Below are 17,552 nucleotides of genomic sequence, written 5' to 3'. Positions count from 1 at the left end.
GATTCATTTTTGTTTATGTTTTTCTCTTCTTGGAAATGGCCAATGCATGGTGAGGCACACTGGATGAACAGTTCAGATTACTTTGAAATTGTTGGGGGTTGCTAATAATGATGCTTCCAATCAAAGGTTACAAAAGGTGGCTTATGTTTGCATCATATTCAGTTACAATATTTAAAGTAAATCCTAACATATTTATAGTAAATGCTAACATTGATTAATCTAAATTCTCTACTATCTTTCATAACTTTTAATCTTAAAAATCAACTTCAATATTTTATTAAAAATGATAAAATATTCCTTAATTTTATCAAAAGCTTTTTATTATTTTCCATAAAGTACTGAGAGCACAAACTTTTAACTTAGTTGAAATAGTAATATTGCTGTACAAAATATGCATAAGCATTGATATACCATCATCTAATGGCTGAGCTTTAGAGAAAGTGTCCGTTTAACATAATATCAAAGTGGAAAGTCTTGTCTTCAATTCCGGAGAGCAGCAAAGTACACCGGGAAACATCCACATACGATGGATCCCTGATTGTGCAGCCCACCGTGATAATATTTATTTTCCATCCAACCCGTTGATAAAGTTCACATACACCTGAATGAAAGACCACATAAATATCAGCTGGATCCACAACTTTTATGGTCTCCACAAAGTTCAATCACCTCCTTTTCCTGTTGCGTGGTCCACATGAGATTTGAATCTGCTACATTTTTTGGTATCATAGCATAAAATGAGCTGTCGAAATGGATGGACGGAACGGATATAAGGCATATACATCAAAGTGGCCTCACAGTTTAGGTGGATCCGGTGATCCACCGAAGTGGCGTCCAACCTGTTGCTGCACCTATCGTGTAGGATTAGCTATCTCATGTAAAGTTTGCGCGCGGGCGACTATATGTATAATGTATGTGGTTAGGGGAGCGGACTGGGTACAAGTGTACTACTCCACCAGGACCTGCTAGAGACGGACGGTCCTGTTAGTGGATCTGTGGGGCCCACTGTGGTGTATATGTTTTATCAATGCAGTCCATCCATTTTGACGGATCATTTTAAGGCATAGTCCAAAAAGAAGGCAGATTAAAAGCTCAAGTGCGCCACACGACAGGAAGCAGTGGGAATTGAATTCCTACGGTTGAAACTTCCTAGGGCCACCGTGATGTTTATTTGCCATTCAACCTTTTTATAAGGTCGCAATCGCATAGACCTGTATTGAGGGCAAGCATAAATATCAACTTGATCCCAAACTTCTTTGACTTCTATGCCCCAAAGAAGTTTTCAACAGTAAGATTTCAATCCCCACTGATTTCTGTTGTGTGGTCCACTTGAACCTTTAATCTTCCTTCTATTTAGGCTCATGCCCCTAAAATGATCTTTCATAATAAATAGACTGCGTAGATAAAACATATATATCATGGTGGGCCCCACAGATTCCCTGACAGGGGACCGTCCGTCCCTAGCTAGGTCTTGGTGAGGTAGTAACCAATCGGGCCCTTGAGTTAGTGGTGGAGCTTATCTGACGGGAGGAAATCCATGGGCTATTGTAAGCTCCAGCCCACCCATGTAACCATTGGTTTTACTTAGCAAATTCCATCTCTCAAGAGTACTGCTTAGCTGGGCACATTGGACATCATCCATAATCATGGCCGTCCAACGACCCTTTTCTGAATTGGCTGCTTCACTTCCCCTTGTGTGGGTTGGTAGTGCACCCGTTGCTCCAATTGGACATCCTTGCGATGCAAAAATCAACGGTGATTAAGGAGTAGTTGAAAAAGGATATGTAATCACACCATGCTCTGGACTCCTCAAATATCCACCAAAAACAAGGGCTGTCAACCAGCGGGCCGGAGTTGGGCTTGGCCCGGATTTTGATTTGTTCGGTATGGGATATTTTGCCTCGCCCACTGACTGCCCTACCTAAAGCGTTGCATGAATTTAAAAATAAAAATAAAATAAAAAACCATTATTTGGAATATTAAATTTATTTTTAATTATTTTTGTTTTTAATATAAACTCTCGTGAAATCACGATCCAACTTATATAATTGCTATTGGTTGTCTATACTTCTAGCAATATTATTTTAAATTCAAATTATAACAAGATAAAATACAAACTTTTGAGGAATGCTAAAATGCACCTTGGGTGCACTAAAGGTACAAGTGTACACAGGTTATTTTTCTTTTATATGTGGACAGTTATTTACATATCTAGCAATATTATTTTAATTTAAAAATATCACAAACTAAAATACTAAAATTTTGAGGAACGCTAAAAAGCCCTCCAGGTGCACTTTTATCTTCTCTTTTCTTTTATTTTTTATTTTTTATTTTAATTTTTACACACACACTCACACCCCACACACACCCACACACTCCCACCCTAATGGGTACTCTAACCCATAACCATGTGTTGAAACTCTTGTGAGTCTACCACCAAAGTATGAGTAAGGATCCAACCCCAGGTGCATTCAAGATATTAAGTACACCCTGTTTGTTTTTCTACGTGGACAAGTTATTTATTTTGTTCTAGTGAAATCACGTTATTTTGTTTAGTGGAACCCAATCACTTTGTCCAGTGAAATCATGTCATTGTTTTGTCTAACCTTCTCTCTTGTTCTAATGAAACCGCATTTCTTTATCAGTCAAACCTATCACGTTGCTAGTGAAACCCCATTTACTTTATTTGACAACCCCATCACTTTATCTAATAGAACCCGATCACTTTGCTAGTAAAACCTTATCACTTTGTCCAGTAACATCGTTGCTTTGTCTAGTAAAATCCTGTCACCTTGTCAGCAATCCCCACATAGAACCAAAGAAAAATAGTGGTGAATAAGTATCTCAAACTGAATATGCCATTATCATTGGTAGTCTAACTTACGATATGAATTGCACTAGACCAAACATAGCCTTTATAGTGAGTAAATTAAATAGATATTTTAATAATCTGAGTTACATGGATTGGAATGCAATATACTTGTTATTTAGGTATGTCAAAAGGATATGAGATCTTGGTAAACAATAACAAAGATACCCAGTTGTGATTGAAGGATATAGTGATGCAGATTGAAATCCAAGTGTAGAAGATTTTAAATCTACTAGTGACCATATGACGCAGGGATGAACGTGATGAGGACAATCACCGTCTTCCTCAAGGATAACTACTCCGAATCCACGGAGCTTCTCTGGACTCCTCACAAAGACTTCTCGAATCCACAAGGAAAGAAAGCAAGAAAATAGAAATAAATTCTAATAAATTCGAAATTGATTAATTGATGAATAAAAACAAGTTTACAACCCTTTAAATAGGGGTACCAAGCAATGGGAAAGAAATTAGAATCAAACTACAACTCAAAGTCTTAGAATCCGCGACTTACTATAAATAGTAAAGTTACTATTTATAGACGGTCGTGATGTCTACTAGTGCGCAAGGTTTTCGGCCAAAAATAGTAAGTGTCCTATTTGGCTTCACCAACCCGTTCTCCTAATTATTCTAAGCTCTTTTCACGTTGGGCACAACTCCTAAAGCCCGACGGATGAAGAGTTATAATCAAACTAAAACTTACTATTTATAGTAAAAACGAAATTAAAACAGAGAAACGACCGTCAATCCAGAGATTTTTCGCAATTTGGGGCTGCGCAACCCGGCGTAGCGGGGTTGGTTGGCTTCAGTAGCTCGTTCTACCCCAAAATCATATATTTTACGTCAGATAACTCATTCCAGATTGCAAGATACGCCCGATTTAAGGTTCGATGCTCTGGATCACTTCTGTCGTCGACCGGGCCTTTTCTGATCCATCCTGGCCATGTAATTGTCCACGACCCGCTCTACATCACTATATCTTTACCTTGGTAGGTGGAGTTGTCTCATAAAAATACAAAAAGCAAACTTGTATTTCTCATTCCACCATGGAATCTGAATTGGTGGGTTTGGCAACAGTAGATAAGGAGGCAAAATGAATTAAAAAATTATTAATTAATATAATTTTTTGGGTGAAACCAGTACCTTCATATCCATTCATTGTGATAGCATGACTAATATAAGAAGAGCTAATAACAAGTATTATAATGGTAAATCCAGACAAGCTCATCCGAAGCATGGTTGTATGAGACAACTACTGAAAAATAGTGCAATAACTCTATACTTTATTAGATCTAATGAGAACATAATGGATCCCTTAACCAAAAGCCTAGCTAAGGAGAGTCTGAAAAACATCGAGGAAGATGAGACTTAAGCCCATAGAAAAATGAGTCACTGGAAATAGTAATCCAACTTAAGGACTGGAGATCCCCAGAATTATGTTTAATAGGAAAAAACAAGTTTTCATGTGATTCCTAATGGAAATGTATTACAAAAGAATTTAGGAGAAAAAAAATTATTTTTCCAAGTCCCTCTCTACAATATTAGTAATGTAAATCTTTGTAATAAGTTAAGGTTGGATATATCCCTTAATAAATTTATAGCCTTTAAGGTAGGGTGATAATTGTTATAGAGACACTCTTGATAAATTCAGCTATATGAGTGTGGAGGTGATGACACTTCTTATGAGAATTTGACTAATTCTCTAAAGCACTTATGAATTAAGGATATAACACATGGCCGCAAAATGCAACTTTGAACACCCTTTATACTCTTAAAACTATTGTGTCTCATGTATGGTTTACGGGGTGCACGACTTATGAATTTTGACTAGAACAAGTCAACTGGGGATTGCGTTCATCCGTTTCGCAAGAAAATGCAGGCTTCCAATTCGAAAACAAGAATTTCAAAAAAAAAAAAAAAATAGTAATTCCATTAATTTTTAGAAAAAAATAATATTTTTAGTAATTTTGATTTTTTTTTTTTTTTCATACTTTCTTCTTTTTAGAGTTTTAGATTTCCATCCATTTTTTAAAATAACTTCTAATCATGTTAGAACTCTTCTAATAAGATTTATCTGGACTTTTTTATTTTTAAAAATTAGACTTTAGAAGAGTTTTGTTAGAATTAGGACTTTTATTAATATTAAAATTTTACTATTTTTGATAAATATGAATTAGGGTTTTATTTTTTCTTATTTAGTAGTGTAATAGAGAAATGCATGTTAGACATTATTGATTAATAAAAATTAATTTTTTTTTCCATGGATTTAAGGTTTTGCACACTTGAGGCAGATGGTAATCCTCTTCATCACACCCTTCCCTACATCAATACACAAAACACTTGCATTCAACATACATATATAGATTCATCTATTCATTCATGCATCCAAGCATCTATCAATCTCCACAAGTTGTGACCATTGATATACATGATCAATCTATTTAGTATTAGCCATTGAGTTGTGCAATTAATAGTTACACACACACACACACACACACACACACACACATGCGCGCGCGTTCGTTCTTACCACTTATAATCATAAGACCACTTATGCATATATAAACTAATCCAAAATTAATCCTCAAAACTACATTAAACCTATCCGATCATGGCCTATGATTATCACAAACATCAAATTAGGACCTTCTAATTATACTAAAAACCTGCCTAAATAAATTACTCACTTGTACACTCAATCGGTTTATTATAAATAGTTTAATCTCAAGCTATACTAGACCAAATAGATTACCCTTGATGTGAGAATCTTAAATATTTGTCTTGGATAGAGATTCTTAAATATTTTTCCTACAAGATATGAACTTACCATGCCCATTGAATTTTTTAATTTTTTAATTTTTCATTTTATTTGTCCAATAAATTTACATTAATATGATAGTAAGATAATCAGGAAAAAGCGTAATTAAGTTTTGTTTCAGAATACATCTAAATTGGGAAAAATTTTAAAATAAAAATTTGGACAAGCTAACTTGAATAACCATACGCCAAACATGCAATTTCTAAGTAATTTCTCTAAGCCCGTGTACCATCTATCACACTCTGCCAGAGCATCAAAGTTTTCCATGCTCACATAACTAGGTTTATTTTGCCATGTACAAACATGCATGCGCGGGCATGCAGGAGCTGAAGATATAAGTTAGTGGCGGAGCCCATAAGAGGGAAGGGAGTCCATGGGCAACTTCAAGCCCGAACCCACCTATGAAAGAGTCCATGGGCAATTTCAAGCCCGAGCCCACCTATGAAGATATTGGTTCACTTCACAAATTTAATGTCTCTCAAGAGTCCTGTTAAGTTGGGCACACTGAACATTGTCAACAATCATGGCCGTCCAACAACCCTCTCTCAATTGGTTGGTTCACTTCTCCTTATGTGGGCCGCTAGTGCACCTATTGTTTCACTTGTGCACTTTTACCATTTTTTTTTTTAAAAAAAAAAAAAAACCAACAATAAAATTTGGTTTATCAACAAACTCTAGGCTCCCTAACGGCTTACAAATTTTTTATCTGTGGCTTTAAAACATCTACATTTCATTTATGATTATTATATTTGGTTTATCAACAATAAAATTGTAATGATGGAAATTTTCTATTATTTCAATGTTAGATATCAAATTTATAGATTGACGTATCTATTTGAATTTGAGATTTTCATGATAATGCAATTGGAAAGTGCAATGACTACAAATTTGTTTACCTATCTCTTGAAAATATTTGGATGTGTATCAACGATTGCCGCATTTGGTTTTGAAGTGTAAGGTTAGACCTACTCTAAAATTTTATTTTGCCTATACCTAAACTATTGGATGAATAAGAAAATAAAAAAATAAAAAATTAGATTTTGAATAACTTGTCAACTAATTATTTAAAATATTAAATTTATTTTTAGTTATTTTTTAATATAAACTCTCATGCAATCATGTGCCGATTTATATATTGGATCTTAACCTAAAAAAACCCTCACAATTGTCAATTTTTCAAAAGAAAAAAAAAAAAAAAAAACCTTTAATTTCATATTTATGAAAAACGTAACTCTGAACCTGCTAATGAGGAACAAAATGACCCACCTTTATTTTGAGAAAGTAGACGGAAGCCAGAAACGTGATAAAATGAAATTAAGAGCTTTGCTAAACAAACATGGGTGTAGACTAAAGCTCGAGTACATGCTACACATGTGCCTCCATGGCACATACGTAGGAGATCTAATCCATCCATTAGGTTAGTCGGACTTCATTGGTGTGAGATGTACTTATACATTGCTATGGTAATTTCCTATCTCAACAGGCCTTAAAGACGCACCTAAAACCAGGGCTGTCAATGGACCGAGCATGGGAATAACTTCGGCCGAATTTTGAACCGAAACGGCTAGACTATTCTAAAATTTTATTTTGCCTGGTCTGAGCCCTGCCATTGAAAGCCCTACCTAAAACGTGGGACGAATAAGAAAAATAAAAAATTAAATTAAATTTTGAATAACTGGATCAACTAATTATTTAAGATATTATATTTTTAGTTTTTTTTTTTTTTTTTTAATATATACTCTCATGCAATCATGTTCCAATTTATATATGAGAATTTTACCCGAAATTTTCTCACAAATAGCAAAGTTTAAAATAAATAAATAAATAAATAACACCCTTTAATTTTTATATTTACGAAAATGTGCCTCTAAACCTACTAATGAGGACCAAAATGACCTACCCTTATTTTGAGAAAGGAGATGGAAACTAGAATACCGTGATAAAATGAAATTAATAACTTTGCTAAGCGCACACACACACACGTGTGCACTAAAGCTCAGGGACATGCTACACACGTGCTTACATGGCACATACATAAGAGATCGAATCCATCCATTAGGTTAGTCGGACCTGGTTGGTGTGAGATGTGGTTACGAATCCTTTTATCTGTCTTTAGTAATGCTTTCATCTGCATTTGGGGTGATTACTTTGTAATATTTTCCTCTTCTATGGAAGCAGATTGAGGAACGGTAGAGACTCGCGGGCACCAAATATGCCAAATAGGGTGGACTTCACCATGATGTGTTGTTGACATCCACTCTAACCATCATATGCGTCACATCATGTTAGGTTCAGGTACTAAAATTAGGCTAATTTATGATTCAGGTGGGCCACAGTAAGGGAAACATTAGGGAGGGAACTCCCACACTTGTTTTCAGTAGGGCCCACCTGATGTACAAAATTGCCTGGTTATTTGCATACCCCATCATCCTAGGCAGATGAAGGGATGGTGGGCCCCATTTACAATTATGGGTGGGCATCCCTCTCTCAAGTGTTTCTCAATTACTCAAACCTGATCCACTATCCATTAACCTCTTATCTAATCAGGCCCACTTAAAATTCATCAAGCCCGACTTGATTCATTTAACTGTAAATGGTTCGGACTCAGCCAACCTGCTGTGACCCAATTCAGGTTTAAGAATGGAATATGATACCAGCGCTAAACAATGGATAAGTAATTACATATAAAGAAAAATCATCTGTATTTTTCTTTTTTTTATTTTATTTTAGGCTTTGGGTTGAGCCGGGTCAGGCTGGTGCGCAATCCATGGATAACTTATATGAGAAGGCCAGGTCAGTAAGGGCTCAACCCGATTCTAGTCCATTTACTTAAACTGGTCCAATTTCTAGCTTGAACCATTTAAGAAAAGTAAGCTGGTCGGGCCAGTTAACCCATTGCCACCCTAGATAAGGTAAGAAAGATTTATTACCCAACTAACTAAGAAATTCTATTAATACTGTTTATAATTGAAGTGAGGAAAGTAATACAGGTAATATTTTGTAAATAGGATGAAGTAATTGTAATTTGGACTACATTACAGATGAGAAAGTAAGTTAATTCTAGCCTATATATGTTCCACCCACAATGAGGGCGTGGATAAAACCCAAACATCATGGTCGGCCCCACAGAGCCCCTACCTGGACGGTAGGACACAATCCGCTTTCTTTACTCACATGACTTGTATTTCAGGCATCTGAGTCAAAGTCTCTCTCTCTCTCTCTCTCTCTCTCTCTCTCTCTCTCTCTCTCTCTCTCTCTCTCTCTCTGTATCCGCTTTCTTTCCTCACACGATTTGTATTTCAGGCGTCTTAGTCAATCTCTCTCTCTCTCTCTCTCTCTCTCTCTCTCTCTCTCTCTCTCTCTCTCTCTCTCTCTCTCTCTCTCTCTGCAAATGAATTATTAATTTGTACGAAGAGAAACTATGATTCTCGAGCAGCGTAATAGTCACTGCTCGGGGTTTGCCTACCAGCACGTGGCTCACTAACTGGACGGTGCTCCATGAGCCCTGCCATGTTGTTTGTGTTTTATCCATGATGTCCATCCATTTTTCCAAATCATTTTTGTGTGTGAGCCCAAAAATCATGCCCTAAAATGTGGAATATCAAAAGATTATGTACCACACCACAGAAAGTTAGAAACAATGGTGATTGAAGGCCCACCATTCCAAACTTCTTAGAGGCCACAAAAGTTTTGGATCCAGCAGAAATTCGTGTTTTACCTTCATCCAGGTCTTCATGAACTATTTATCATGTTGAACGAAAAATAAACATTACAGTAAGCCTTAAGAAGGTGAGCATTCAGTCCCCAATGTTTTCATGTGGTGCGCTCCACTTGTGCCTCTATTTTGGACTTGTGTCTTAAAATGATAATAATACAAAATGGATGGGTGGCATGAATAAAATATGTTCATCAATGTGGGGCCCACAAAGTACTGTCCAATTGCGACATTACTATTGACGATGTCAGTATGCAATCCACGCCCCTGTTAAGTTGTACATGTGGCATACAAATTAAACCATCCAAAATTCGGCAGGCATGCAATTTATATGGACCAAAAGACCAACAACTTCACACTTACTAAATTAGCTAACCAGCCTATTCATGTGCATTAGTTGACGGTTAAATGAAAAATCCAATGGTCCAGTTTCAGCAAAAAGATTCAATGCCCCCATAGCTCATCCCACATGATTTGTATTTCAGGTATTTTAGTCGATGTCTTTTTTAGATGAATTCTTTAATTGAAAAAAGTATCCACAAAAATAATACAAGAAAACTTGGATACATGAATCAAAAATCTTAATAATATTAAAACATAACTTGTTTCCTCGTACCTTTGGAGAGGCTGTGTAATTTATAAGAGAAGAAAAACTATGATTCTCGTGTTGAGTGTGATAGTCATTGATCAGGCACCGATAAGTTGTAGTACACGTGGAATATGACTAAAATTAAATTAAACATTCCAAAATTTGACCCCCAATTAATGGGAGTGGATTAGGTTTTAACCTGGTAACATATTAGTGGGTGTTATTTAGACCGTATGGGGCCCACCTTGATGAATGTGGTATATATCCATGCTGTCCATCCATTTTCTGATCTCATTTAACAGCTTGATCCAAAAAATTAAGCAGATCCAAATCCCAGGTGGACCGCACCAATGGAAATTGTGGTCATTGACCATTAAAAACTTATTGTGGGCCACAAAAGTTTTGGATCAAGCTGATCTTCGTATTTTCATTTCATCTAGGTTTTTATAACCTTATCAACAGGTTGGATGGAAAAATAAACATTACAGTGGACCCTGGGTAGTTTTTAGTGGTGGGAATCAATCACCACTGTTTCTGGTGGTGGGGTCCACTTGAGATTTGGATCTGCTTAATTTTTGGGATCACATCCTAAAATGATATGGAAAAACGGGTGGACGTGTGGATATATAAGACACTCATCAAGGTGTGGCCCACGGTCAGGGTATCACCCACTAAATTGTTACAAGGGATAATCCACTCCCCCCATTTATATCGTTAAAAAGACTAACAACTCCAGACTTACTAAATTAGCCAACCAGCTATTCATGAGATGGTTATATGAAAAACATGTAACAGTAAGGATTAAAACCTAACAACGGTGGCTCATGTAATTTACAAGGAGATAATGCCACCTGTATCTAGCTACTTTGTGCATGTGTATTAACCATCACACTGCCATAGTATCAAATAAGTACTCTTTAAAATGGCACAACTTGTGGTGTGCGGCTTAACATTAGGCAATATTCAATTAAGAAAATAATGAAAGACAATTAATGAAAACCAGATACCGTGTTCAGTGGGCAACTTAATACTTTATAATATTAAGGCCGAGTTCCTTGCTTGTTCCTAGCCTTTAAAAAAAAAAAAAAAAGACACAACTGAAGAATATATTCATATGGAGAACGATACGAGTTTTTCAGGTGGGCATAACCAAAAAGGGCAATGACCTCACTTATCATGTAGCTCTAACATTAAATCCTCATAAATATAGGCTAACTTATCTTCTGCCTCCATCCTCAGCCCAACCTGACAGCTTAGTTTTTAGCCCTGGGGCCATGGTAGTTGTTCTATCCTGGGTATTAATCTGATGGCCCATCATGGATGGAACATTCCTAGAATATACTTTCAACCGGTCAATTCTAACCTGCCGTTATTCACACGAAAATACATCTGGCAGTTTGCTGGAATGCACCCAAGGTATTGCTACAAGATACGTGGGTACTTTGTCCTTTGGATCTAGGATTATCTTTCAATGATGCGGACTATTTATGTGATGGGCCTCACAGAGATGGAGTAAAGAAAGAAATACAAAAGCTCTTGATGTGGAGTATCTTGACCTTGTTCTTTGGTGCTTTCAATCTGTGCAAAAAACATGGGCATGGATCTGCCTCATTTTTGGCTCATTTATTAAAATGTACTGAGAAAATGGATGGATGGCTTGGATAAACAGATATATTACGGTGGGCCCACAGGAGCCCCTGGTCGGACATGGATTATTGTCCGAGTGGGTTCGGATGCAATCGGCTTCCCCTTGCAGACGGGTTAGATGCAATACTATTTTATTTTTTTTTAGATATGACAAAAATCCTAAAACCATGTTTGACATGCAAGGATGTGATTCCTTAAAGCTTCAATAACAAAAATCCTATTCCAAAACCATGTTTCATCCAAAAAAAAAATATAACTAAAAAACTGAAATCCTTTGATAACAACATCCCCCACTAAATCTGAAAACAACCCTACAAAATTATGCTCGAAAAATAGCTACCTGTCCAAAAGCATGAGCACGCATGCCCAAATGTGGACTCAAGGAGCAACGACAATCCGACCGGGACTCAACGACATGCCCAAATGTCACCGATCAAGATCACACTGACCACTCGACGTAATTCTCCTCCCGCCTTTTGGATCAATGTCAATTATGTTCATGTTCTGCAACTGTTGAAGGATGTGACGAGGAATGGAACCGCTGCTCTTGCAGAAATGTGGTGGACGAGCCCCATTTCTCTTACGCCCACCATAAATCTTCTGGAAACCACCAACTCCAATACCCTGCCTCAGATAGATCTTCCTTGCGATGGAAGCGGCTCTGACGTAATACCAATCCGGGTCATATGGAGCAAGCTCCTTGAATGTGGCAGTTTTAACGATATCGGTCCAGTGAGGAAGCTCAACCTTTCCGGAACCCTTGAGATGAGCTGAGTAAGCTTTCACGAAGTCGTGAGGGGAAACGTCTTCACTGTTCTCGCCGCCTCTAACTCACTACAAGAAAAATGGACTTTACCGGCGGCCAAAACCGCTGGCAAAGACCCAGAAAACCGCCGGCAAATACTTTGCCCGCGGTCAGCAAACAGCCGGTAAAGCCTCAGTCGGTAAAGGCTTTACCGGTAGTCAGGACCTTTGCTGACAGTTGTGGTGGCCGCCGCTACATAATCAGAAGCTACGGTTAAAATCCGAAGCCTAGGACGCTCTTGAAAACATTACTACGGTTTATATCCGTAGCTATAGAAGTCATGGCCACCAACAATCCGTAGCCACGGTGAAATTCTTTCTTATCAAAAAGTTAAAAAAAAAAAAGAAAAAGAAAAGAAAAGGTGACATACCTTGGTTAATGTCAATGATCTCCTTGTTGCCAATGATTGCCATTGTTTCCAAGGGATTGGTTTCTTCTGTCGATCTTTGGTGAGTTGTGTAGCAGTAAAAGGCATCAGCACCAGTTAGCAGTTAAAATTAGCTCACACTCTAAATCACCATTCATTGTGTTCTAAGTGGCTGTGACATGTAAAACACAGATCCGTCTTGAATTTACCTTGACATAATGTAATAATGGCAGAGAAAAGGAAGTGTGCCAGTGTCACTTGTTTAAAGATAAAGCAGGGAATTTGTAAGACAATTAGAAACACTACATACACACACAAAAACAAAAAAGAAAAGATTCAAGGTCTACGTCAGAAAATAGACAAAAAACAAAACAAAAATATAACTTTTTTATCTAGAGTAATACTATGACCATTGATTTTGGAGAAGTGGGGTCCATGTAGATAATCCAAAATGCTGATCTAATGGATCAATAGTGGATGGGACCGGACCAAACACACTTTTTGCTATTCTAGGGGAAAATAAACTAGTTTACCTTTAAAACATCCATTGTCAATCCTTATAGATGCCTAAAGCCAAGAACACGAACTCGAACATGACTTCCTTCCTTGAACTTTTCATCTACCTTGCAGACTTCCTAATCAACCACATCAGATATCTGTGACCCACAAAAGAAGAATCTTTACATTTTCAGCCTGGGTTGTAACAACAACACCAGAAGGATCTTTAAATATGAACCAATCACAAAAAAAGAAGGCAATGCCTTCATCTGTATATTAAGAAAAGCTAGAGAGGAAAGAATTCAAAATTAATGCATGAATTGTAGTTTTAACTCTCTAATGAGGAAAACATACATGTTCTTCTTCTTTAAAGGACTTTAAGTGTGATGTGTTCCCACCAATTTTTCAACTTGGTTTTTAAATACAGCACATTTGGGTTTTTAGTTTATGCAAGTAGGGCCATGGTTTAGTGATACAATCCATTAATATGTTAGGCCTGGTCATGGTTAGCCAATGAACCAAAAGTTCCCATGGATTGGAAGATTCTAGTTGTAGAATGCAAATTGTTGCTGTTTAACCATTTGGAGAAACTGGTATCTCCAAGTCATGGACTCAGGACGCAAAAGCTGCATCTCCATGTCATGGGCCTAAAAGCCTAATCTAATCTGCAAACAAGACCAGGAAGCCTATGAAGGTTGATTATGCATATTAAGTTGTTTTGGGTGAGGGATCAGGATCATGGATTAGTGAAATCCACAGATTTCAAATCTCCTCAACTTGTTTTATAGTCAAGATTTACAGAACCTGTGGATTTACCAATTCCAACCCCCCATAAATCCATAGATTTGACAAAACAGGAAAAGAAACCACAAGGAGAAGACTCATACATCAAGTAACATCTTCATCCAATTACTTAAATAAATCAAAGTAACAAAAGAGGATCGATATAAATATGAAAACATGTATCTATCAAGTTCTGAATCCTGATAGTAGCATGATAGTCGTAAAAATAGCCTTACAGTGAGACAAATTGTACTCTAAAAAAGATTAAACAAGAAACAGTAAAAATTACTTTAGTCTGTTGTCTCAATGCCTCCAACTACCTAAAGGTTTTAAGACATACAGGAAACTCCTTTTTTTGAATGGTAATGAAATTAAATACAGGAAACTTTTGCATGGCAGGATTTTCATAAGCAGACTGCAAATGGAACAATCATATCATTTACGGAGGTCATACAAATAGAGACTCACTTGAATGCAAAAGCATACAGAAGGAGAAATATTGGAGAGGTGGATTTACACTGCAAAAGAAAGGAGCATATAGGATAAATAATCACTTTTATGTTGGGAATCTTGTTATTTCATAAGTAATGTGTACAACATACATAGCAGAAAGGACAATTCTATTCAAAAGAAGGTCGGTCATCATAACAAAAATTACTACAAAGAAGAAAAAGACAACTGACCATAGTGGCAAATGTGACAGAGATGAAAACAAGGGAGACATTACTCAGGTTTATATCCAGCGCTGTTCCAATAGCCGTTGGTACAACTGTAAAAGAGAAAGCACATCTTTGCATCAGGCAACTGGCCTCAATACCTGACAGCTCCTCCAGAGTAGTGATACGGTATTTCTTTAAAGGCTAAAGCATGTTTTCATCAATAAGAGAGATACATAGGAGCACAGATATAAGTTACCCATAAGTGCTCATGCATGCTAACAATGGTAAACCCAAAAAAGGTAATGTGAAGGTAGGAAAACATAAACTCAAATTCAAAACCTGAGTACGAAAAAAGGCAAAGCCAAGCATCTGCTTATTGAAAACATTTTTCTTTTTGAAAGGTAACACTACTAGGGTTTGAACCCTGGATCACCCACACACACTGCACTGTCTCCGCCAGCTTCTTGAAAACATATATATAGATAGTTCTTAAGTAATTCATGATAATGAAAAAATATAGATCAGAAAACACAGGCAATGGGAAGCAGAGATAATGGAAAACCTTTGAGAAAGTAATCCCTCCATGACATTTTTACACTAGGTTGCAACTTTTGAGACCAGAATCGCACGATGGCCTTGGATAAAATGGCTTGCATGCCAAAATGAATAGTATTCATCAAGAAGGGAGCTGGGAACTTCCCCAATTTATCGCCTAAGAGTGTTTTATTATACCTGCTCACAGAAGAGAAGGGGAGACCTGTTCAGCACAAATCAACAAGCATAAAATTGACAAGGAAGATGGTATGCATTATGCTCTACCCAGGAATAGTACAGATGGGTCCCACCTTTTGATCATCTGAACAGTTGTTCTAGTGGACCCATCATGGATTGGGACACGTCTCAGTGCCATCTCTTCTTTCAGATGATCTTTGCCATCCAAAGAAATTTTCAGTTGCATGGAATGCCCTCATTTGATGGCAGCCACATCAAATGTTTAAGATCATCCAATGAAAGATCTTCTGAGTGGCGCCCATCCACCATTTGTTTCACGATATCAGCATCTGAATCACCAAAATGATTCAAAATTTATAAGGATACGGAGATTTACTCACAAAAAGACTAACATTGTTTTATTGTGTAAAAGAGCACTAAACTGTAAAAAAGAAAAACAAGAACCAGCCAATAATCTTCAATGCATTATGAAATCCAGCTCATAGATAAGAGCACTAAAATTGTACACTAAAACAAGAACCAACAATAATCTTCAATGATGACAGTTGAAGAAGATTGAAAATTCAGGATTTTCTGCACTCCTTTTCTCTTGAATTTTAAAAGAGGCCCTTTTGAGGATTTGAAATCCAGGATTTAAAAGAGTCCTCATGATTTGGATGGTTCAGGTTGCATGTAAGAATCTCCATATATACATTTATGCCATGTGGAGGTGGATGGGTCATGCCATGGAGGATGATGACGATTTCTGTATTTTGATTGCAGCAAACAATTTCTGTATGAACAACTACCCCTTATTTTCAAAAATGACAACAATGTTATGCCTCTTACTTCAGCTTCACAACGAGCAAATAATTGGATTGTTAGGATGTGTGTGGTAACCTACAAATAAATGGTTTTGAACATCAAGAGATTCATGCATAGTGGATAAAGGTCTACAACCTGATTGCTATCAACACCGCTAGGCATCTAGGCGGCATTATTTTTCTACAAAAAATTAGATCAATGAAAAACATATATACCCAAGAGCATGGCATCCATCATTAAAAACAGCATGAGAAATTAGACCCATTAGCCTACACTTCCTTCCACCACCATAAACCAAATTGATTTTTCTCTCAACCTGGAAAAACTGGCATATACATAAGAGAGATGGAGCCAGACAGTAAAAAATACCAATTTAAAATGCTACTAGCAAAGCAAAATGGAAAATGTACCAATCACTTTCATAGAGAATGATAACATCTGCAGTGGCAAGGTTGATACCCAGACTAATGTATCAAGTAAATGCAATTTTGTTTGAGATGATGCATAACAGAAAAGACCAACGAGTTTCCTTCTCACCCAAAAAAAGACCATTTGTTTCAAAAAAAAAAAAAAAATTTGAAATGGGTCTTTTCTCTATTTTGCCTACTCTTGAGAGGATTTGTGAGAAAATGAATGAAAACCATTTCAGAATATATTTTTTTATGATTTATTTAAAGGTGAATACACACCCTCGTAGTCTCTTTCCAACTGCATTTATAACTAGAATTTGGTGAGTCTTCTAATGCAAAAGAACAATTCATTGAGCAGAGGATGACAAACATAAGGGCAAAAAAAAGTGTCCTATAATCTGATTGTAGCTCAGATTGGGAAAACATGTTTTTAGAGATCCTTGTGTTAATAAAGTTCCCTGTCAAACAAGAAAAGACCTTCCACAAGAAAATGTATAAATTGAAGAGACGTGTCTTTCGTATGCTATCAAATGAAACTAATATAAAAAATAAATGAAATTTGCTTGAGGATTTTGAGATAGAAATTACATTTTTTTCCTGCTGCAGCAAGACAGGTTACATAAGAGTGTTGGCAGAGTGTATTGGTGCATGTCCCATTAGACAAATGATAGGAAAATATATTTTGGAGCTTTGGGGACCTCAAACTTCCTCAGCTTCTCAATTGGCCATTCTTTTCTTTTAGCCTGAGATAGGAACATAAAGGAAAGTTTGGTGGGGACTAGTACTCAATTAAAGGAAAGTTTAGTGGAGAAGATGATTTAAAAAAATGTGTTAAACAATAATACTTATCAAAAAAATG

At 36.7% G+C, this 17,552-nt stretch overlaps 1 protein-coding gene across 1 annotated transcript; it reads right to left on the bottom strand.

The window, feature by feature from the left end:
* Nucleotides 1–12,061: 12,061 nt before the first annotated feature.
* Nucleotides 12,062–15,721, bottom strand: LOC131246903 (uncharacterized). The gene is made up of 6 exons (XM_058247370.1): nt 15,593–15,721; nt 15,310–15,479; nt 14,772–14,857; nt 14,557–14,606; nt 14,105–14,109; nt 12,062–12,465 (listed from the first exon to the last, which is right to left on the bottom strand). Exons 1-6 carry the CDS (start codon nt 15,703–15,705, stop codon nt 12,062–12,064), a joined length of 828 nt encoding a protein of 275 aa, XP_058103353.1. The 5' UTR covers nt 15,706–15,721.
* Between the last annotated feature and the right edge of the window lie 1,831 nt (nt 15,722–17,552).

Source organism: Magnolia sinica, chromosome 5 (assembly GCF_029962835.1).
Source record: "Magnolia sinica isolate HGM2019 chromosome 5, MsV1, whole genome shotgun sequence".
Taxonomy (NCBI): Eukaryota; Viridiplantae; Streptophyta; class Magnoliopsida; order Magnoliales; family Magnoliaceae; genus Magnolia; species Magnolia sinica.
Note: the sequence above shows the minus strand (reverse complement) of the source record. Positions and strands in the feature narration are given on the sequence as shown.